This window comes from Patagioenas fasciata, chromosome 15, assembly GCF_037038585.1.
Source record: "Patagioenas fasciata isolate bPatFas1 chromosome 15, bPatFas1.hap1, whole genome shotgun sequence".
NCBI lineage: Eukaryota > Metazoa > Chordata > Aves > Columbiformes > Columbidae > Patagioenas > Patagioenas fasciata.
The window spans coordinates 11,255,814-11,278,478 of NC_092534.1; the positions used below are offsets into that span (position 1 = coordinate 11,255,814).

The window sequence follows — 22,665 nt, forward strand, 5'->3', positions numbered from 1 at the left end:
TTGTGCAGCTCAGGAATTGGATTTTTCTAACAGTACAAACTTCCAGTTATAGGAAAACATGCAGCTATTATGTTTTCAGTTTGGGACTGCGTTTTGTGCTAAGACCTGGCACTTGTCAGCGCATTTGGAACTGCCATTAACGCAGCAACGAATAGAAGAGTTCGTGGATATGAATTGTGTCCGAGCTGTGGTCTGGATTGAATTTTATGAGCGTGTCTGTTAATCCCATTGATTAATGTACCCTTCAGAGCAGATTGCTGAAGCCAATGGAAAAATTACCTGAATTTACCCAGATTGAGGAGGCAAGTAACTTTTCCTTTGATGTTCCTCCTGGGTGGCCAGCGGGTGATGTGGGTGAGGACAGCGCTGGCTGGGTGTGCTGGAGCCCTGGGATATGAGAAGTGTCTGGGACCAGGGGTTTGATGTCTGACATAACAGCAGTGAAGGTAAAAATGCACTTGAATGTGCTATAGGGGCAGCTGCTCAGCTAAACGGTGTGATCTGCACTGCAACTGGTGTCCAGATCTACTGAAGTTTATTCACAAAATCTTGGTGTTACACTCTGTGTGGATGAAGCTATGATTCCTTGATTCCAACTTGATCTCATGGTGGTTCTTCACAGCAAATAATTTCAATATCAGGTTATGCCCAGAGTCAAAATCCTGAAATAGTAATGATTTAATCTGCTAAAATAGCTGGAAGTGATCTAACAAGCTGTTTTAACTTGATGCTGTAATGTGACACACTTGGAATTTATGAAAGCAAATGTATTTCATAGATACTTGTGTGGTATTTTTAGGTTGCGATAATGGATCTGTGACCAGAACTGGTCTTTAGAGGTCATTGTATTAGCAAATGATTAAATGGCAAATACATATGATCTTTCTAGGATGTGGTGTCTTAGTGTGTTATAAATGTTTTGTAATATTATGCACAGTTTCCAGAAAGAAGGGTTTTATAACATGAAGGATACAACTGTTCTTTTGGTGTTGGGAGAAACTCCAGCCCACATAAGGCAGTGAGTGATTCGCTGTCCAGTTTGCCGGGCACAGCTCTGCTCTGAACCTGTGGGGTTCAATAATGCCAGTTAAAGTGGGCAGGTACGGCTGATCTGTGAGCACAACCAAGGAGCCTCACAGCAGCCGGTGCTGACAAACCAAGCGATTTTTAACAGGTTACTGTGCTTGATTCACCTCATTTTTCAGGGCTGTTTGCTTAAAGCAGCACTTGATGTCTACACAAGAAAAAAATAGGGAACTTCAGAGTATCCTTTTTATTTGCAACATCACTTTGTTGACTGAATTAGAGCATTTTGGTTAAAACTTATTTATTGAGAACCAAACAACCTTAAAAGCTTTGAGTGCGCAATGGCTGTTCCGTGGCTGCTAAAGGCATTACCACGGAGTCGTGTGTCTCCTGCCGCACAGGAAAGGAGCTCCCGGAACATGGAGCAGCCGGGGGGTCACCAGTGCTGCTCCTCCCCGACCTGGAGCCTCCGTTCCTTGGCACAGATTGTTCCTTGCGTAGTTAATTACATTGCAAAATGACAGGAGCATCCTGGAGCAACTGCAGCGGAGAGGATCGGAGAGGCAGGGGAGCTGTGAAAATGAGTATGCAAAATATCCAAATCGACGCTAGGTGAGAAGGATCGACAAAGGAGTTTTTCCTTCTGTCTTACAAGTTGTTCTGTGCCAGAAATTGCCGGACTGAGATTTTTGTATAAATTTACTTGTTGGCTCTATTGCGTATTTCTCAAGATCCCAGTGACGTTCCAGCATGAAAATTAATAAACGGAAAAGTGGTAACTTGTACAGGTGAGCGCTGCACAGAAAAGGGTGGTCATTGCTGAGAAGGGTTAATGCACTTGCACAGGTATCCTTGGTGACAGAGTTAAGGCTACAAAAAACTACTTTAGCCAGTGGCAGAAAAATTAAGTTATAAAGTTGGCTCTTTTTTAGAAGATAAATTGCCTTGCTTACAGATTTGAAACCTGAGGCTGTGATATGGCTTTGGAAAGTACAGCAGTTTATTCAAATGCCAACTTTTTTTAAAATCTAGAATTAATTATGAAGCAATTGGTGGAAGGAAATGTTAACCCACCTGATTAAAAGTTCTGTTTTCTGTAGAAAGTGAGGGGAAGATAGAAAGGTAACATTTTCATAGAGAAAAATGAATGTGTGAACTAAACTGTTGCAGCTTCCAATGTAGTCTGGTTTGTCCTGCCAGAAGCCAATTTAATACGCAGATTAAGTGTTCTGAGCTGCTGGTTTTTGTAGGAGCGGAACAGAAGGATAAAGTAATCCTGGTTTTGTAACAGCGGGTCCAAGTGTGCGTTGAAGTGCAATACAGGTTAATAAACCCGTGTTAGGCTGTTTGTCCAAGACTCTTATTTCCTCCTCAGGAACCTGGGGATGGAGTAAACTGTGACTTTCAGTTTGGTGCTGGAACAGCCAGAAACTTCGTGCGGGACATGCGGGCGGTGCTGGAACTGCCCATGACACACGTTAATCCCGGCTTGTCTGCCCAGCAACACCAACAGTGAGTGTGCAGCCAGTGCCGCACCACCCAGTGAGTCCTCACAGTCGTGAGGTCGTTGTCACACTGGGCTCCCAAACTCTCTCCTGTTGGTCAAACATCATCAAGGGTTGAGCCATTAATTGTTAATCATGGCTACTGATCAGAAAATCAGTGCAAAGGCTTCACTGTGAAACAGCGGACATAAGGAATAATCCCTATTTTGCCATAAGCCTATTAGTCAATTTTATATAACCTCAGGTCCCTGAATTCCCTTACACTTTTTTACTGCTACTTCAAAGCTTCCAACTCCTCTTTCTTAGTTTCTATTCCTACTTCATTGTTCTGCCTTTTCTGTGTTTCCTTGTTTTGCTTTTTGTGTTGATTCAGTTTGGTTCCTTTTCAAAGGTTTTCTCTTGCCAGTTTTGTGAATCCTTGAACTTAAAATAGACCTGTCTGGACTGTATATTAAATTAAGAACAGCACTACCTTTGAAATGTTCATTTTTAGTTTGGAGTTTTTTGACACTTACGCAAGTTAATAAGCTGAAATGTCCTGCCAAAGTGTAAAAAAGCAAACAAATACTCAAAAAAATGCCCAGGCTTTTTCTTTTGTAGCAATTCAATGTGTTTTGCTCATTCCTCTATTACCTGTTTTTCTGATTCAGACACGTCTGCACTGTAAAGGATTTGCCTTTGCAAAAGGTAGTGCTGCTGCTTCGTCTGTCCCAGTGACTGACAATGGGCTTCTGGGAAAAGAAATTACAAAATTTGGAAATGGCTGGAGTTAGTGGGCAGCCCCACCTGTTCAGCGGCTGGAACGAAAAGCAGCGTTTTGTGTGGAAGTTCAGGATTTGTTTGAGGTTTTGGTGGGTGGGGGGGGGGGGGGGGGTGCCTTTTTTTTTTTTTTTTTTTTCTCTCCTGCGAAGTGAAGGAGTTCTCATGTCAGCAGGCGGTTTGGCAAGCAGACTGGTCCCTACCTTAATCGAGATGCTGCCAAACCCCCAGGCAGGACCTTACTGAGCCGCTCTCTGCTCCAGGAGCATCCCCTGCTGCCTTGGTCTGTTCTCGGGGGTCCGACCGCATGGCTCTGCCCGGCTTCACTCCCACCCCTTCTCTGGGCTTGCACTTGTGATCTTGGCACTGAACTTCATCTGACGGAAAAATAGGTTTTCTTCCGGCCAGGTCAGTCCTTTGGGGTGTGGCTGGTGGAGATGGTCTGTCAGGTGAGATGCGAGCAGCCGAGGACGGTGGGAGGGAGGACACCACGGCTCTTCTCAGCAGCTCTGCCAGCTGATGTCACCCCCGCGTTAATGAAATGTTGGCCCTAGGGTGCAGTTTCATGATCAACTTAAGCTCATCTGAAGTAGCTGCTGTTGCTAAAAGGGAGATTTCCCCTCTCGCAGCACAGCCTGCACCGCTGCCAGCTCCCCTGTCCAGGGAGGGCACCCGGACAACTGGAAATCAGTAATTTCTTTTATTGGGTGCAATTCCAGTGTGAGCTGCTGTGATTGCTGCAGATGCAGGGGAGGGCTGTGGGGGCCAGGGATGTGTACCCCATGTTTGGGGCAGGGGATCAGCTTCAGGCCAGGCTTCTCAAAGGACAGAGGCTGCAGGGTGGAATCCAGCATTTCCTCCTTGCCCTGGGTTGGATTTGGTGGAGGCTCCAGCTGGCACCGGTTCCGGAGGGGAGCGGAGCAGCTCTGGGGCTGCAGCTGGGCCAGGGCCAAGTTCAGCTGGAACTGCTGCTCCGGTGTGACTCGGGCTGTGAGCGCTGCTGGAGCACAGAGGTGCTGGGGAATTCCCTTCTTGGCAGCAGCAACATTTATGTTGGCATACAGGGGCTGTAAAATTGCACCTTAGATTAAGGAATAACAAATTCAATAATTATTTAGGTTGTTTTTTGCTCTACTGCCTCTTATATCAAAGTTGTACCCAGCTAACCTGAGATAAAATCATTCTACATAAGAAAAGGTTGTTGTTTGCTTGGAGGAAGGAAGGGCCTTGTGTGAAAATAAACTTTTGAGTGTAAATAAATACTGGATAGTTAAATATTAAAACCAATTCCTTACTGAGATATCCTGTAAGGGTGTTTCTATACATTTTTTTAATAAATTGTATTAATAACTGACACATTTGGGAAGTTCAAGTTCCGTAATAATGTTAAATAGAATGCACTTTAGCATGAGAAATGTATATCATAATACTTAAAGGGGAAGAAGCAAGGCATAGAAAATACATTGTGATTTGATCAATTTAGGAAGTTTCTTGTGTAGCTTTAACTTTCTCAGGTTCCTTGGGGGGTTTTGTCACTAATTTGTGACAGCTTGACCTGGGAGTTCTTACTTTGGAAAAACCACATGAACGCTGCCAGATTTCCCCCTGACTAGACTTGAGCATTTAAAATTTTAATCCCCCATTGCAGCACTTTGAGAAAGTATTTATACCTTCAGAGGAAAATGCGAATCAAATGCACTTTTAAAAATCTACTTTTTGTTATGTTGACCTGACATACACTGCGTGTGGAGACTTGGTTTCTTTTGAAAGTCAGAAGGAATACAGGGAGAGCTTTACAAGCTAGAACTTAGTTCTTGGTACAAAATAGTACATTAGCAGTGAGTGTTCAAGTAGCTCAGATGGCAGTCGACTGGAAGCACTTTAATTGTCAATTTTTATTTGTATCCAGAAGTTTAAAAGCTATCGGACTTGTCACAGGCTGCTTACTGAAACGTCACTTCTGTCCAGTAAAGCTGCTTTAAATCTGCTTCTCCATTTCAACTGCTATTATAATTGTGTCATCTTAAGTTTAACTTACATTCATCTCTAATTGCAGTGCATGTGGCTCATAATTATCTACCTGGATTTGTTACACAGACTGAACTGTTTGAACAGTATCTTTGTCAAATTGCACCATATTTGGTTTAATTCTCTGTATCTAATATTAAAACCATGTCTGTTTTCCAGGGAGAGGTTGGAGTTGTGGAGGGCAGTGCAGGACCTCGCTGCGACGACTGTACCTCCCAGAGTGGCCCAAAAATAGAATTTGGCTCGAGCCATGGTTGTTCTAAATAGCTAAATATACTGCCTGGCTTGGGAGAAGAGCCTTGGATCCATTTCACTTCCAAAGGAATCTCAGATTCCCCAGTGCAGACAGCCTGCTGTGGGGTTCCCTGCAACTGCGAAGGCACAGGCTGCTCGCTTTCCAAGATGATTATCTGACCAAAGCCGGTCTGCCTTTAATTAGAGCAGACGGGCTTCATTCTTCACCATCGGAGATCGAAGTTGCAGCTTTTAGATTGAGCGACCAAGCAAAAGTTTGATGGGGGAACTCAATGGAGGAAGGAAGGCAAAGGAGCAGAAATCTTCATCTGTAATACTCACTGAGGCCTGAATTGTAGTTTTGCAGCTCCTGGGTTTCTGAAGATAAAGATCTCAGTTAAATATTTTGGTGCCTTGGAGGTGATGCACCTTTTTTTAAAGCACTTGTAAAGGTTCAAGAGCACAGAAGCTGCAGTAGCTACATGGAGTAAAATCGGGGAGCTGAGCATCACTTGGGTGTGGAAGGTGGTTCCCTGGGAAGGAACTGGGGGTCGCTCCTCTCAACCACAGCCCTGCGCTAAATACTCTGGAAATGCTCAAAGTGGTGACTATTGTCTGGCAGTCATTCTGAAGTGATTTTAAAACATAAAAAAATGAGTGGGAGAATATTTATGCTTACCTTGAGTCACCCTAGTTTCATTTGAAAACGTTCGTCTGCAGGGAGAATCCCAATTGGTGACCGTGCTTTCAGTATGAATGCTGCTTTGTTTGGGGTTTTTTCAGTGGGGAGTCAAAACAGGATGAATTTGGGGCTCGTGTGACATGATGACCCTGGTTTCTGTGGTGAGAGGTGTACTTGGCCTGACACGTTTCTGCTCTGGCTCTTCTTCAAAACACTGTGCAGGTGAAAGCAAACTCCTACAGTATATCCACAAAGCTGCGTATTGCCACAGGCTGCCAAACAAGCAAAAGAAATCCCTTGTAATAAAGTGGTTTATGAAAAGTGACCTTTAATATGTGCACTTACGAAGGCCACAATTGAAGGATTTTTGGTTTCCAGTTGCGCAGAAGGATCCTTTAATGTGTTTGAGATCTCAGCCTCTGAAATGCACATAGAAATGCAGAATCTGGGTAGAAGATGGGGGGTGGAAAATGTGTATTTGAAATTCTAGTTGAGATACAGTCTGTGTGTGAGCAGGAGGGGCAGGGAGAACCTTGTGCTGTGTTTCTTAGCTGGAGAACAAGAGGTTCCCTGCATCGCTTTGGTTTCTTGAAGTCAAAACGAAATAAAAATGAAGGAAGATACTGCTGTAAACACAGATTTATTTCAGGTTTGGTTACTGACTGCAGCAGTTCAGTGTGCACCGAGTGGCACTTGCGAGCTACTTCTGCAAAACACATCCCATGTCTCTGGTCTTGTTCAGCTCTTTCAGCTCTTTCCCTGATTTAAATTTTCATTTAGTTTTAAAATTATTTGATGTGTTTGATGTTTATGTTCCATAGACTTGGATTATAAAACACAGAGTTCACTCATCTGGAAAGGGAGGCCTGTTCCTGCAATTTAGCACAATGTTAAATGTGGAGAGTGAGCTGGTAGTCCTGAAACACCTTTAAATTATATCTTTCTATAAAGTCTCTGTTAGTGTAGGTTAAAAAGGCAAACCTTTTAGAAGGGAAATTGTCATCTAATTCTGGATTCCTTGTTTTGGAACAGAGCTGCTGATTCCTTCATTTTTCCTGGCAGCAAGTCCTGCCTATTGTATGTGGAAGCCGGCAGGATGTGCCGCCAGCCTGGCCAAGGTGCTCCAGCGTCACCCCAGCACAGCTCAGGTGGTGACTCCTGCTGGCAAACACTTTGTTTAAGGAAAAACAAGCAGCAGAGAAAGCTGCCTTTAATTCTCTCTGGTGTTTTGGGTGGATGTCTCCTCGCTTCCACCAAGATCTTTCCAGAGTTGAGGCACACGGACTGCTGGTTTCGTCATGAAGTGTCCTCCCGTGGCATCACCTCCCGGCCACACTGCGTGAGTCAAGGTTTCTGTTTCCACTTCGACGTTTTGAACTGAGTCACTAGTTCTGTTGGGAATGTCCAAGTTTTTATGGCTTTTGGTGTCAGGTTTGCTCTTGTTCCTTCCTTATTAGCCTTTTAGGAGTGGAAATTTCTACTGGTTTTGTAGCTTTGACCTGGTTTGGAGATCAACCCTTGGGTCAGGACTGATGCTGGGCAATGGACAGGACCCTGCTGTGCAGCTAGTGAGATCTCAAATACTGTTTAGATGAAGCTTTATTTTTTTTTTTTAAGTATCTAGTGCTGATTTAATAGAGCTTTTCATTTTATACACGGAAATGTAAATTCTTTCCCCTTTCGAAGATAAACACTTTTATCTCAGAAATTCTCATCTGCTGCTTCCAGACGTACAGAGGAGACTTCTGGCTTGGAAGGGTGAAGGAGCTGTAAACTGCAGAAGTGAGGGGAGCAGTTTGAAAGCTGTGGGGTGAGATGTGTTCTGCTCTCGCCGAGCCCTGTGCACTGAGCTGGGCTGTGCACAAGGGCCTTTCCCGAAAAGGGAAAGAAAGAAACAAAATAAATAACAACATAAAACACTTAAAGAGAGGTGGCCAATTGGGAGCACATGCAATCCATTTGTAAAATGTCACAGCAAGTTAGGGTGTTGTAATTAATATGTCTATAATAATAAAAAAATAGTCTTTCAAAACTCAAACCTTGATTTTCATGTTCAGACTCTACTTGGATTCTGGCTCATGGACCCACTTTGGATGCTTGTGGTGGGCAAACTGTTTCACTAACTTAATGTGGAACAGTTCGAAAGTACCATTTTTAGGGAATTAGATAGTTTTATGCTTTTTATTTGTTAAGGAGGTGAATATAACTGCAACAAATGGTTGTTCAGATGTGGTTTTGGATGCAGGCTTTTAAAATGCACTGCTGAATTTTAATTAAGAAGCTTTGTGCCAGGCAATTCACATGAAGGTGCTGGTTTAGCAGGTGTCCTGCCTGCTGTTGTAGCAGAAAAACATCACCCTCTGTTCTCAGAACCTCTCCTTTCGCAGGAGCCCAGCTCGGTTCCTGCCGCCAGCCCGGCAGCTATTTTCTTCTTCGGCAGCTGAGCAGCGAGTGCTGCTCATCTCATCTCACACTGAAGGTGTGGGAGGTTCCAGGTGGGCAGGTCCCCGTGTCCCTGCCCTGTGCTGGTGGATCCTGCTGCCCCTACCCGTGGGGACGACTCCAGCACACACAGCTCAGTCACAAACCGCTGTGTTTGAGACCTCCCAGCGCTCGGGGGGGATTTGGAGGGCAGAGTGTGCTTCCCCCTTTAGTAGTGGCTTGGAGGGACCTGGTTTTGCAACTGAGAATGAACAGCTTGGACTGGATGGAGCTGAGCTGCTGGGAATGGAAGCAGCGAGAGCTGGATCCCGGTTGGGCCGGGCTGTGTTTGCGCTGTCCCGCGGGAGCTGCTGGGGGGGCTCCAGATGCCAGCGCTGCTGGGAACGCTCTGCAACTCAATCTTCCCATCCTGCAGCGGCTCTTGGTTCCAGAAGGATTTCTTCATCACTTCCAGACTAGATAAGATACAAATAAGACCTAAAAAGGGATAAGGACAGAACTTTGAGTAGCAGTGACAAGGAAATTCTATTATTTTCTGTAAGTTTGCTAATTCTCTAATTAGTTGGCAGAAGGAATTAATGTCCCATGAAGCTGCAGTTAGATGGAAACTTTAAACTAGTAGTTGCGATTATTCAGGGGAGACAGAGGTGCCTTTGATGGTTTGTTACTGTTCCCTGCTCAGCAGGGAGATGGGCTGTGCTGCTCTCACAAGGTTGCATTTTCTGTTTCGTGGCTGTGGTCACCACACGATATTATTTAGTGGCTCTTTCTTGGCTTCCTCATTAAAGGTGGAATGTGGGCCTGCAGGAAGGGTGAGGTCTTCCCTCCTGCATTTCCGAACCTGACAATCATCAGCGGTGGCTTTTCCAAGTCGGCGCTGGCCTGGGGACGCTGTCCCGCTGCCACCCCTGACTCCCGAGGAGATCCGGATTTACAGGCTGGGACTTTAAATCCTGGATAAACCAGTTCGATGCGCAAAGAGTGCTTAAGCTACACATATGGAAATTGTTTTGCACTTTACATAAGGATATATGTATATTTAGAGTTGAAACAAACTTTTGCTAGCACATCACTGAGCTATCTTTGTTTTTTACTCGAATATAATTTCCTAGAAGAGGGGAAGGAGAAATCAAACTTTTAATGAATCTAAAGTAATGTGATTTGCTGCATGGTGGGAAAAATTCTCTGAAGTCTCAGTCAATCGCTAATCTTGTGATTATCAGCAGTTCAGTGGCTTTAATGATGTGTACGTATCTTGTTCTAAGTACTCTGAATGTTCTTAGAGGTTGTTTTGAATTCTGCCGCCCGAGGTGGCTGGTTTATCTCAGAAGCTGCCGCTCAGGAGGGTTGTGTGTTCTCTCTGCTGTGTCAGCTCTTTGCTCCTGGGCCGCCTGTTCTGTGTCCGCTGGTGTCAATGTGTCAGCGTCCAGGGTGAGGGAGCTGCTGCAACGCTGGCCTCTGAGCTCACTTTCTCTCACACTGAGCCAATTTTAAGGCTAGAGAGATGAGACACTCAGTGCAAGTTTCGCTTGCATCTTGGAGATGGAGAAACCAGTTGCAATTTTCTTAAGCAGATTTCCAGGCAAAAGAAGGAAACCGAGACCTGGAATCACAGAGTCATTTTGGTTGGAAGAGACCTTCAGTATCACTGAGTCCAACCATAACCCAACCCTGGCACTATCCCTAGTTCTCTGTGTTGCAGATGTAGCAAGGGTAGGGTAGAGCAGTGTTAGAGCAAATGAATCAACACCAGATATCTGTGTCAACATTAAACAATTCAAAGTTTATGTGTAACTGGGACTGGGAAAAGGTGTAGAATTGTATGTGTAAAAGTTTGAGTATGTTTCTAACAACTCTTAATATTTGGTCTGGAGTGTGTGTAAGCATTCAGATATGTTTCTGTTGAGGACAAACCTTTACTGGGAATACTGTGAACTCCTGATAATGTTTTTAAGTCACCTGTGGTCTCTGCTGGGATCTGCATTTGGCATTCTGAGCATGGTGGCGTTTGCAGCAATGGTCATAATGGGATTATAACTTGAAACTGGGCAAGTTTTGTGAAAGCCTTGCAGTGATCTTTGACCCAAACATGCTAATTATTCTGACAAGGGTCTTTTTTTTCCTCCCTTAGGGCTGAGAAAACGGAGGTACTCAGTGAAGACCTTTTGCAGGTATTGTAACACAGCTAACATGTATATTTTTAAAATATTCTTTGTGAAGTCTGAGCCTTCTGAATTTTGTGGGATACCTAATATGAGTAAAACCCAATACTGCAGATGATGGGGGAGGAAAACAGGGGAAGGCTTTGGCTGGCTTCTCAACACATGGAAAAACTATGATGCCATCTGAGCAGAAAAACTCAGGTGCTTCTATTTCTGAATGAAATTATATGGCTTGATAAAGTGAAGGAGGAAGCATTTTTGCTTTTAATTAGATGAACTAGCTTGTTAAGCTTATGAACCATTAGTGCTAATGACTTGCCAGTCTGGTCGAAGGCCATGAGCTGGGCAGAAATGATGATTAGGCACAGCTGGTTTCTGTCTCCATTTCTGTTCCTCTTGAACAGGTCAACTTGGGCCTGAAGAGAAGTGGCAGAAAACAGGCCAACTGCTTCTAATAGATAGCGGCTTTTTTTCTGAAACTCTGGAATTGCTCTAAATATGTGTACAAACTTACGGTCTTTTTAAAAGTATGCCATCTAATCAAACATTACTTGTATGATGAAATGTAGTTGCAAGTGTTAGATTAACAAGGTTGATTACACAGGACAAATTTGACTACAGGCTTGTTGTATGTAGTTTTCTTCCTCCGGGTTACTTTGTGAAAGACTTAAACAAAAAAATAAAATATAAAAAAGGTAGGACCTGACTGGCCAGGGGAGTCAGAGCAGCTGCTCCAGGAGATGATGGGGATGGGGGTTCAGGTGGTTCTAGAGCATCCTCGCATGCTGGAGTTCAGGACCTGTCTGTGAAATGTGGAAGCCAAACAAATGATGCAACTACTTTTGCTTCAAATCTCTCCAGATGTTCAGATTAAAGTAGAAGATGAGAGAATATATCAGCCTTAAAACTTGAATTCAGCACAAATACATAAAACCATCTTGAGTAATGCTGAAATGTGTTTAGGGGACTGCTGTGTTTGAACCACAAATACCTTAACAATTTGACAATACTGTTTTAATTTCTAAAGAGATGTGTCCAATTAAATGGCATAAAGGATGTTAAAGCACCTTGATCGCCTTTCTGGGGCCCATCTGTTTTCTTGGTAAGCTGCAGAACAGTAACAAGAAGTAAAAGCCAAAAGTTCTGCTGCTTGGTGCCAAAACAATTTTGCAAGCAAGGCTTTCCCAGGCCCGGAGCAGACGGACTACACCCAACTGGAAGAATTTACTCACTTATTTGTTTGCTCTTGGGGGTTTGTGGAGGGGAGTGAGGCTCTTATCTAGCTAAAGAGCTTAATGGCATGGTACTGTTCACTTTATAAACATGTTTCATAGTGTTCTTTTTTATATTTAGCTCAAACTTTGACATAGGCTTGCCATAGTGTTTTTTCTGTTTTCTGGAGTGTAATACTCCATTTCAAGTATCTCTGTTAAATGTGTTCCTGTCTGAAGACAAGGAATATAATTCAGTACTGGTAAGGCTACTCCAAGAGCCCCGCTTTCTGGTGTGCCCTAGTCTGGGATAATAAAGCAATTGTGGGCTGATTTGTACGGTGCAGATGCCCCGTGGGTACAGACAGCGTGGCCTGGGGTCACACTTCAGTTCAAAGGTGGCCAAATGGAGATGAATGTCCTTGGTGGGTTTCCTGACATCTTTGAACTAAAAAGCAGATCAGAGAAGAGAGTGTTTTATCCTGAAGTTTCAGATGTGGGAAAAAACCTGTGCTCAGTATTGTAAGAAGACTTAGCTACATGACCTTGTAAAAATAAATGCTTCCACAAAACCTGTGCTCAATATTTCAAGAAGCCTTAACTATGTGACCAAGCAAAAATAAATGCTCTCACAAGAAGTGGATGATTTAGAATGTGGTGGTGGTATTTAATTTTGAAGATAACACAGGAGAAATAAATTGTCTTTGCTGTAACAGTAAACCAGAACCAGGTCTTGCTCGTCCATATAGCTTCACATGGACTTTTTTGAAGTGCACTTCATTTTAAGCTTGACATATGTAAATAAAAGGCAATGCCTGGTGCTTTCAGAGTAGCCGTTCTTGGGCAGTTGATATAGATATCCCATCGTAGCAGTGCCAGATAAACCTGTGGGAGGAAAAACCATGTTGTTCTTACCTGGATGTATAACATTCTATGAGAATTTATAGCATTTCGTGTTCATTAGGACATTGCACTCTGCCTTCTGGAAACACCATCAGTATATCTCCTGCTTCACATCCCCGTGTGCTGCCCTGAACCGGGGCTCACAAGGGGCACAATAACTTAGCACTAAAATTGCTGCTCAGACAGCTCATCTGTATTTAGGATTGATAGGAAAGCTGGGGAGAATTATCGCTCTCCTGAAAATGTAACAGGACTGATTTTAGAGCTGGATCAAAATCTGGAGTCTCCTCAGATTATTTCTACAGATGAAATCTACTTTTTTTTCCCCTTGCTTTTAAAATAGAAACGAATCCAAAGGGCCTCCTTTTATTCTTGGTGAGTCATCAAAATGCAGATAAACCACATTCTTTTTGTGCTGTGCATAGAGAGCTCAGTGCCATGAGCAATTCTGTCCCAGTGCTCATTGCTTTGTTTGCTTTTGGGGTTCTTTGGAAGAAAACAGTCCAAATTCTTTACTTAAAATCCCTTAGAAGAACAGTTTATTGATGTATATCTTTGTCATGTGGACAGTCTATGTATTAAGCCATGTTTTGAATATACTATGATAAACAGAACTCGTGTTTGTGCATTGGCACCTTTCTTTCATTCCAGATCTCTCTTGAATTTCTCCCTGAAAATATTATTTTGCTTACAATGTAGAAACTTTGTATTTAACAGCCAGAGAAGAAAAGGCAGTAGAAATTTTGCAGCACATAGGTTTGGCCCAGTGTAAACGAGCAATCAGATGTGTCTTTACCCGTCTGCTTTACAAAGTCACAGTGAAAAAATGTGAGAGTTTTCCCAGAGTTTCCTCCATAAATTTCTGCCTTGGATACCTGCATGTGCCGTTCATCTCAGATGGCGAAGTATCAGCCTGATTCTCAGTAGGGGCAGCGATTTTCTCCAGTCTCGTGAGCATTGCGAGCTCTGTCAATTCCTGTGACACTGAGCAAAATGCAATTGCAATCTCTTTCCAAACATTTTTGCTGTCGGGCACTTCTGCTGAGCATCTGAACTTCTTCTAAGCTGTAAAACTTGGGAAATGTGCAACCCAGAACTAAGTGTGGTATGGGAGGAAGGTTTTCTGCTGAGGCCAGGCAAATAACTTCTGTTTTTTGTTTTGTTTTCTCTTCCTCCTCTCTCCCCTCTTACCGCCTAGATCGAGAGACGTCTTGACACTGTGAGATCTGTTTGCCACATTGCACAGAAGCGATTAATTGCGTGTTTTCAGGGGCAGCACAGTACAGATCCTGATAAGAGACACGTAAGTACAGTTGCCCTCTGGTTTGGTTCAGCAGCCAGTCTGAGTATGGTCTGGCTTTCTAAATGCTGATCAGCTGCTGTGCCTCATGATCCAAGAAAGCTGTGTAAAATCATCTGCCGTGTTGCTGTTATTGGGTGAAATGCCAGCTGTGGACCCTGGGGTACGGTTCTGCACGAGCTGAGTACCCGCAGCTTCGGGAGATATTCTGCAACTCTGATCCAGCTCCTCATGCTTAGAATTAACTTTGTGCACTGACATCTCCAATTAACTGTAAATGTTTTTCTGTTCATATCTGATTTCTGTCCCTCTTTAGCAAAGCCATACATAGGTTTTCTTGAAGTATTGTGAACTAGAAATAATTAACATTCATGTTTTCTCCTTTTATTGAATAATAGAGACCTCCTGCAAACAGGGGCTCACAGAATGAACCTCTGCAGAGACGAATGACAAGCTGATTGCTTACATTTCAACTTAAAGCTGTTTACTTGTCTTTGACAGTAGTTGAGTTACATTTTGGGCCAGTCATTCTGTCTGAGACTGAAAAAGTGCTTTTGAATGTATCTGAGAACAGGAGTCTTGAGGCTTGAAACTTTTTGTGACTTGACATTTTCTTCAAGTCAAAGAATGAGCTGCATATGTGTGTAATAGAAACCATATGGAAGAAGAGAAAAATCTGAGCGGGGAGGGAGTGGGAAAGCTGGGAAGGATGAGAGGCACTAAACTCAGCACTGTTCTTCTGTTCTGCAGAAAAAACTCCCTCTGACAGCTCTTGCTCAGACTATGCAGGAAGGGTCTGTCCAGCTGAGCGATGAGACGCTGCTGGGGTGAGTACTGAGCTTTAGAAGTTGCAGCTGGTCATTTTATTGCCTGTGGGGCTCTAATTAGAGACTTTGGGTACATAAAGGCTGTTTTCAATGTAATGAAACTAATATTTATAGATGCCTTTTCTAATCCAAAGGAAAAGAAGGCAGCAAGCGTTTCTCTTGAGTGATTCTGGGGGCAAGTTTTAGACTTGCTCTGAATTGCATTCTTGAGGGTTCTGATTCTCTGCTGTCTTAAAAGCTTTTGAAAATGACTTTTCCCTTGTGGATTACTGAAATGATTATCTCCATTTAAAGCTTAAAATTTAGTGTAAATAGTGCCTTTGCAGTTTTGCATTAATGACTTAAAATAATGCAAATGTGCATTAATGGCTCCTAGTTTAAAATAATGCAAATTTCCTTATCCTGGCAAAGTGCATATTTGCAGCTTACAGGAAAATGAGTGAAGGGAATGAATGTCAGTGTGCTGAATTCCTACAGCAGATGTGTTTTCTCATTGTGGCGGGGAATGCTAATGGAGACAGTGTAGAATGACCTTAAAAACCTTAGTGTGCATTTTTGTGAGCTGTTGCAGGAGATTTAAACATGGATAAAAATCTTAGAGAATAGGACTTTTCCTTAGAACAAGCTTAAACCAAAGGTCAAATCATGGGTTTGGAACCTGAGACTGCTGCATATATGATTGCTTAGAATTATGGTGTTAAGACTTTCGCACATTAAAGGGGCTTAGAGAAAATGAAATAAATACTAACTTCTCTGCCCTTAGGGCCGCTGTAACCACCTGGATGACTTAAAGCCTCCAAAAATGTCATAATGGCAAAGGAATTTTAGAAGACAAAGGTCTAATAACACTCCTTGCCTGTCCCAAATTTGCCCATGTTGGCATAGAGCATCTTCGATTTATGCCATTAAGTAATTAATGCCTTGATAGAACACAAAGCTTTCCGAAAGGGTAGCAGGCAGCAAAGGGCCATCACTGGTTTATTTTGAATCCTTCTGCTTTAGTCAGTAGCAACTCACACTACAATTTCGTGTAATTCTTGAAGGAAAATGCTGGATACCTGTGGCGATGCAGAGAACAGACTGGCTATGGAGCTCTCTCAGCATGAAGTGCAGATCGAAAGAGAAGTTTTAGACCCGCTGTGTCTGCTGACAGAGGTAAGTCACTTCAGCCTGGTGAAAGAAATAAATCTGTATTGATATATAAACTGAGCAAAAAGCCTTTATCTCATTTTTGATAATAAAACTGGTTTGAGGCGTAATGCATTAGTGCTGAAAGTGGATATTAAACCTACAAGATGCAGTTTATTCCAATACACAATTTAAAAGTAACTGTAAGCCTGGAATTGTCATTTCAGACAGAGATCCCAAACATTCAGAAGCAGAGAAAACAGCTTGCGAAGCTGGTGTTGGACTGGGATTCTGCAAGAGGAAGGTAAGGAATCATTTTAGTTACTAGGTCCTTTTCACGTTAAATCCTTGTTGGCGTGTCATAGCAAGTGATCCGATGCTGGTACTTGCTTCTGAAATGCTACTGTATGCTCGTTAATGCTTTGATGAAAAAGACAAACTTACATTTAAGTTATTCAAAAAAAGGACTCGTGGCTACTAGATCCAATCGGAATCTTGATTCTGGAGCTCTTAAGTGCCTATATATAATGGGAAAAATTCTGAAAACACATGTTGTTTCCAGTTCACTTAAGTTGTCAGCTTAAATAAGGAATAGAAGTCTATTTTGTAACCATGCCAAGTGGTTTTATAGCATTATATTGAACCGTCTCATTGGTCAGGGCCTAGGTCATTAACCTACCCTTAAGTCCCTTTGAACAGTGTTAAACGGTGGTGATAATTTATGTAGCATGTTCTGAGCTTGGTAGTTCTAATGTATTAAACACCTGTGGTATAGATGGTGGAGAACGCAGGATTTCTTGTGGGTTTGTATAGTTGCTCAGCTGTCTGTGAATTACACCAGCACATCATGAATGATGGGGTTTGAACACCTTCTGTAGTTCTGGTGGAAAACCTCTGAAACTGTTGGCTTTGTTTGCTGTCAAAAGAAACCGATTTCAAGGGAGCCATAAATGCAGGTCCTTGTTTCATATTAGTTTTCACCAAATGACTGAAGCTTTTTTTCCCCAGATATAACCAAGCCCACAAGACTTCAGGAACAAATTTTCAAGTGCATCCTTCAAAAATAGAATCTCTTAAGGAAGAGATGGATGAAGCTGGAAATAAAGTAGAACAATGCAAGGTATGACAAGATGAGTCTCTCTCATTTACTTACCTCTCATTAGTAACAGCAGCAATTAGAATGTGACTGTTTTTGTGAGCCTTGCTTGTGGAACTGGCTGATCACTGCAGTTGCCAATGATGTGGCTGTTAAGAAACTGTATGTCTTAAAGGTATATTGGTGCCAGCTGATCTGTCTGAATTGCTTTAATGAGGATTTTTTTTTAAGCTGGGTGTTTTTATGTTGTTTTCTGTTTCGGTCTGAGTCAGTTACGTGGTCAGGGTGTCCATGGGCTTCAAGGCACCGTGTCCTGTGCAGTGTGAGCTACCTGGCTGAAACTCAGGCTGCTGACAGGAAAGAAGCGTTCTGACTATTCAGCTCTGTGCAGTTCACATTCGGTTTCACTTCTCAATTCTCAAATGCTACGTTATGTCACAGTTGAACTGAGCATCAAAAACCTTTAGTAACTCTTGTCTTTGTATGTGGGGATTGGCTGTAAATATTAACAACACATTCCCATACAATCCAACTGTTGACTTAAGCTGGCAACTGCTTTGCTGTATACAGCAAAGACAAGCATTTTGAATTACTTTTGCTTGGAAGAATCTGCGTAGCAGAGTAAGTGGATTATTGGCCTCCTGTACTGCCTGAATCAATAGTTCAAACTTCCTTCAGGCAAAATAAACATGTATTTGTCTTTGTATGTAAGTTGAAATGGCCCTGTAAATTTGAAGGACTTTTTTGTGGTGTGTTTCTTTTTCACAGGATCAGCTGGCAGCAGACATGTATAACTTTGTGTCCAAAGAAGGGGAATATGCCAGATGTTTTGTTATGGTGAGTATTTTTTCAGCATGACTTTGCAGCACATATTTGCATAGACACGTCTCAAAGATTACATTTGTGTGCTAAACCTTCTAGTCTTGTGTTATGTGCTCATCAGAAGCTAACGCTCTTTTTGTTTTTAAAATGTGGCTTCTGTTCTCAGTTATTAGAAGCACAAGCAGATTACCATAGAAAAGCATTAGCAGTCATAGAAAAGGTCCTACCCGAAATTCAAGCCCATCAAGGTAAAGTAACCTGTGCTCTGGCTGATGCTTCTTCTTGCCTGTGCCACCTATGCACAATGTTCTCCTCCTGTATCTCAATTCTCTTGCATGCAGACTGACTTAATAAGGCCATTTTGATCTACTTAACAATTTTACATTCCCAAGCATAATTCCATGTTTGTGTTCTCTGGAGTTCTTCAGCCATATTTTAACACACTAATAAAATATTAAGGATCTGTCTGATACCCAAGAGAGTAAAGGAGGGATTTTTCTATTTGCTTGCACTTTTTTCTTGGTGTCACATGACTGTTGCTAATTCACACCTGGCTTTTTAGACCAATGAGAGTTTTGTTGTGATGGAGGAACTTCTTAGGGTCTTTGCTTCTTGAATGATTGCTAGATGATTAGCAGAAAAGCTCCCTTTATTCTAAGGAGCTCGACTTGTTTTCCTTCTTTTAAGCAATCCTTTATCCCAGTGTGCACAGCTGGATAATGGAGTGTTTGGATTGTTGTGTTGAATATCAGGAGTTAAGAAAAGCAAGTAATACAGCTTCACCTCTTCCCCATGCCACTAAGTTTGTTGTTGTCACCAGGAGTTAAGGTGTCTCAGTAATGGCTGGTGTGAAGATGCACTGTTGGTGTGGAATTGCTGAACACTGGCTGTACTGTCTATTAATCTGCTAATTGCTTTGATTGAGAAGTAGGCTGAAAAAAGTCTGAACCAAATGTAATCTGAGCTGAGCAAGACTCAAGTATCCTCAGTTATGGACCACATGCAAGTCGTAAAAGATGAACCGTTTAACTAAATACATCAATAAATATGAGCATGTTGCAGAAGGATGATCTAGAATATCTGTAGTTCTGATGGGAGACGTGGTGATGCAAACAAACGATGCTGACACAGCATCAGGGCTGCACTGTGGCTTGTGGAAGGTTCTCTGTTTATGAATATGACTGCTGGAAATTTGTTGCTTAGCTGCTTTGTACAAACTTTTCACAGGACAAACGCATCAGAGGAAATGGGCCACCTGAGGAGCTGCCCCGGGCAGCAGCTGCTCTAAGGGCTCCGGTGTCTGAGCGCAGGGCAGGACCTCGGGGTGGTTCTGCTGTTGTGTAGTCCCTGTGACTTTGAACAACCACTAAGATTTCTCTTCCTAATGTTACTTGCAAAACTGGGAAAAATGACCTCACAAAGGATGTAGCTGATGTGGTTTCATAAAGAAAAAGGGTAAATTAAATCCTTTGCAGAAGCACGTTGTGTCTTCAGAAGACTCTTTCGCAGTCTGCTTCTTTCTTGGCCTGTTTTTCCACATGAAACAGTAACGCATCTGTACTAACAATAACCTTTTACATCTGCATTTTTTCAATTCAGACAGCAGAAATGTGTGAAAAACTAAATTGTAGGAAACAAGAAATTCACATTGAATTTGGAGAAACTTGTTCCAATTTTGACTTTAAAAGTTAAGCAACAATCGAGAAATTTGAGAATTTATGCAAGTGTTAGTGATGGGCTGTTAATGTCGTCATTCTAATTGAGGCTGTTGACATCCGTTTTAAGTTACTGATTCCTTAAATCAGCAATAAACTTTGTGTTAACAGCTCAGTTTTTATCCACCTTAAGTACATTTAAAACTAAGGTCATGCAATCTGGACAATATTTGTCTCCAAGTTTCTCACAAAGCCAGGCCTTTTGTTGTCTTGGCAAATGAAGATTAATGTAATTTACAGTCATGTAGTGGCACTTGTTTTGAGTCCTAGTGGGACGTGCACTTCCCATTACACGGAGGATTTGTGTGTGATATTCCAGCCAGAAAGATGCAGAAGTATTTTCTTTTCTTCAACACCAGCAGGCTCATTTTCTCTTTACTCATGATATAAGGGACTTTACCAATCACGGGCTGTAAAACTCCTACTGTATTCTGCAAATTCCTTTGCTGTACTGGAGGCTGCTTTCTTTTCTTGTGTGGGACACAATTCAAGTGTTTGTTAGATACTCTGCTCAGTGTTTTGATACTTTCCAACTAGACAAATGGACTGAAAAACCAGCTTTTGGAACTCCATTAGAAGAGCATCTCAAGCGCAGTGGCCGTGAAATTGCAGTCCCAATTGAAGCCTGTGTGATGATGCTACTGGAAACGGGAATGAGAGAGGAGGTGGGTAAATACCGTATCACGGGCTGGGAAGGGTATGAAAAAAGACCTCGGTCACGCTCGTAGACAGGTGCCTGTCCTCTTCAACAAGTTGCTTAAGTAGTTTTGTTCATTAGTGTGGTTGATAAATGTTTTGCAACAGAAAAACTTTCAGTTCTATTTGAATTATTTTTGAGATGAATGCACCTAGAATGAAAATGAGGGAAGGGCTGAGGGCAAGGGGTGCCTAAAACGTGATCGGATGGCAGCAGCACAAGAAAAGCTGGCAGGGTCAGAAGTGGGAGGTGAAGACACCGAACTTGAAACTGCTCTGAAAGAGTTGTAAAACTTCTACTGTTTCACACTTGTATTAATGTGTTCTTACCACTGGAATTCGATTTGTGTTATGCAGGGCTTATTCAGAATTGCTGCTGGAGCCTCCAAGTTAAAAAAGCTGAAAGCTGCCTTGGATTGTTCAACTTCCCAGCTTGATGAATTTTATTCCGATCCCCATGCTGTTGCAGGTATTGTGGGTGTTCTGAATCAAAACGAGGTATAGATTGATAAAATGCGAGTTTATGCTGTTCATCTAACTGTTGACTTGCTGCAGTGTAACGTGTTGATCTCTGTGCAGATAACACCATCAATGAAAATAAATTGAAATAACACTTCATTGCATAACTTAACACTGATAAGTATAGGGTGCACACACTCATCACACTTGTATTCATATCTGTGTGACAGAGCAGCGTTAAAATTCAGGTGATTGTAGTAATCTCAGTATCACATTTCCTGTCAGGACAAGTGTTAAGGTGATCAAGGGAGACTGGAGCCATATGTAAGCAGACCTGTAATAAGGTCTTCGTTCTGACGAGATGTTTCATATTTTATAGTTTCTGTCAAATTACGGTAATTACCGGAAGACTTTTTATGTTCGGTGTTGAGCAGATATACTGTGAAGTGTCAGGTCTTGCCACTGTTTCACGGGAACTTGGGTCCTGTTGCACGCATAAAATTGCAAATCTGAGGACAGTATTTTAAATGAAGACCGAAAGCATCAGCTCAGAAGCCTCTCTCTGCTCTGCATTGCAGGTGCCTTGAAATCCTATTTGCGAGAGCTGCCAGAACCTCTAATGACCTACAGCCTGTATGAAGAATGGACACAAGCTGCAAAGTAAGCATACTAGAAATAGTTACATAGGAAAACATTCTACGTATTTGTATCACATTCGTTTCTTCATATATGAATTCCAAAGAAAAGGCCAAGCTCACACAGTTTACTTTCTCATTTCTGCTCTAAGAGGCAAATATTTTGTGTAACAAATTTAAATTTTGTGGTTTAGCTTTATACTAGTTGTACGAAAATGTTGTGGAATACCTATTTCACGTTTAAACCTAAGGGCTGTTTCAGACTACAGGCTGCATAGTATTGATGATTAAGCAGGTTTTTTGTTGCAGGTAGAGATAATTCAGGGGTTGGACTGACAGGTAACCGAATTACTGAATACAAAACAGTGCATTTATTTTGCATAAATGGAAGGTTGTACAGTCATCTCTTTGTCCACTGCAGAAACAACAAATTTCTGGTCTGAAAGTAAGATGCAATAGATTTTTTTTTTTCCTTTCAGTATTCAGGACCAGGATAAGAAACTACAAGAGTTATGGAGGATTTGTAACAGATTACCGAAGCATTATCACGCAAACTTCAGGTCCGTATGAACATCTGGGGACTGGCAGCCCAGGTGCTTTACTGGGGAGCAGTTGTGTTCCATTTTGTTAAGGTGGGACGTGCTTTCTGTTCTACCCAGTTCAGCTTCAACAACTCATGAGGAGAACCTCAGTAGCCAGTTACCAAGCAGGAAGGCTGTTCATCATATTTCTGATTTGTTGGGGGATGTCTTTTTGAGTTCTTGAATTTTTTACTTAGTTGCTTTCAACAAGAAAGAAATTCTCTTTAGTTCCTGCTGTTTAATTCTTTATTTCTTTTGTGTAGGTATTTAATCAAATTTTTAGCAAAGCTTGCACAGAACAGCGATGTTAACAAAATGACACCCAGCAATATCGCAATAGTCCTGGGCCCCAACTTGTTATGGGCAAAGAATGAAGGGTAAGTTGTTTTAGGAAATCTACAAAACAGAACTTCCATGAAGCTGTAGAATTTCTTGTCAGGCTGTTTTTAATTGA

At 42.2% G+C, this 22,665-nt stretch overlaps 1 protein-coding gene across 5 annotated transcripts in view; it reads left to right on the forward strand.

The window, feature by feature from the left end:
* ARHGAP17 (Rho GTPase activating protein 17) overlaps window positions 1-22,665 on the forward strand; it is a 39,267-nt gene that overhangs the window by 5,480 nt on the left and 11,122 nt on the right. For all 5 annotated transcript variants that reach the window (XM_065850330.2, XM_065850331.2, XM_065850332.2 and 2 more), the window contains exons 2-14: window positions 10,808-10,847; window positions 14,151-14,255; window positions 15,003-15,079; window positions 16,123-16,234; window positions 16,435-16,511; window positions 17,216-17,327; window positions 18,072-18,140; window positions 18,292-18,373; window positions 20,378-20,505; window positions 20,894-21,005; window positions 21,574-21,655; window positions 22,110-22,190; window positions 22,475-22,588. In XM_065850330.2, the coding sequence (XP_065706402.2) occupies window positions 10,808-10,847; window positions 14,151-14,255; window positions 15,003-15,079; window positions 16,123-16,234; window positions 16,435-16,511; window positions 17,216-17,327; window positions 18,072-18,140; window positions 18,292-18,373; window positions 20,378-20,505; window positions 20,894-21,005; window positions 21,574-21,655; window positions 22,110-22,190; window positions 22,475-22,588 (1,191 nt within the window). The remainder of the gene's footprint in view (window positions 1-10,807; window positions 10,848-14,150; window positions 14,256-15,002; window positions 15,080-16,122; window positions 16,235-16,434; window positions 16,512-17,215; window positions 17,328-18,071; window positions 18,141-18,291; window positions 18,374-20,377; window positions 20,506-20,893; window positions 21,006-21,573; window positions 21,656-22,109; window positions 22,191-22,474; window positions 22,589-22,665) is intronic.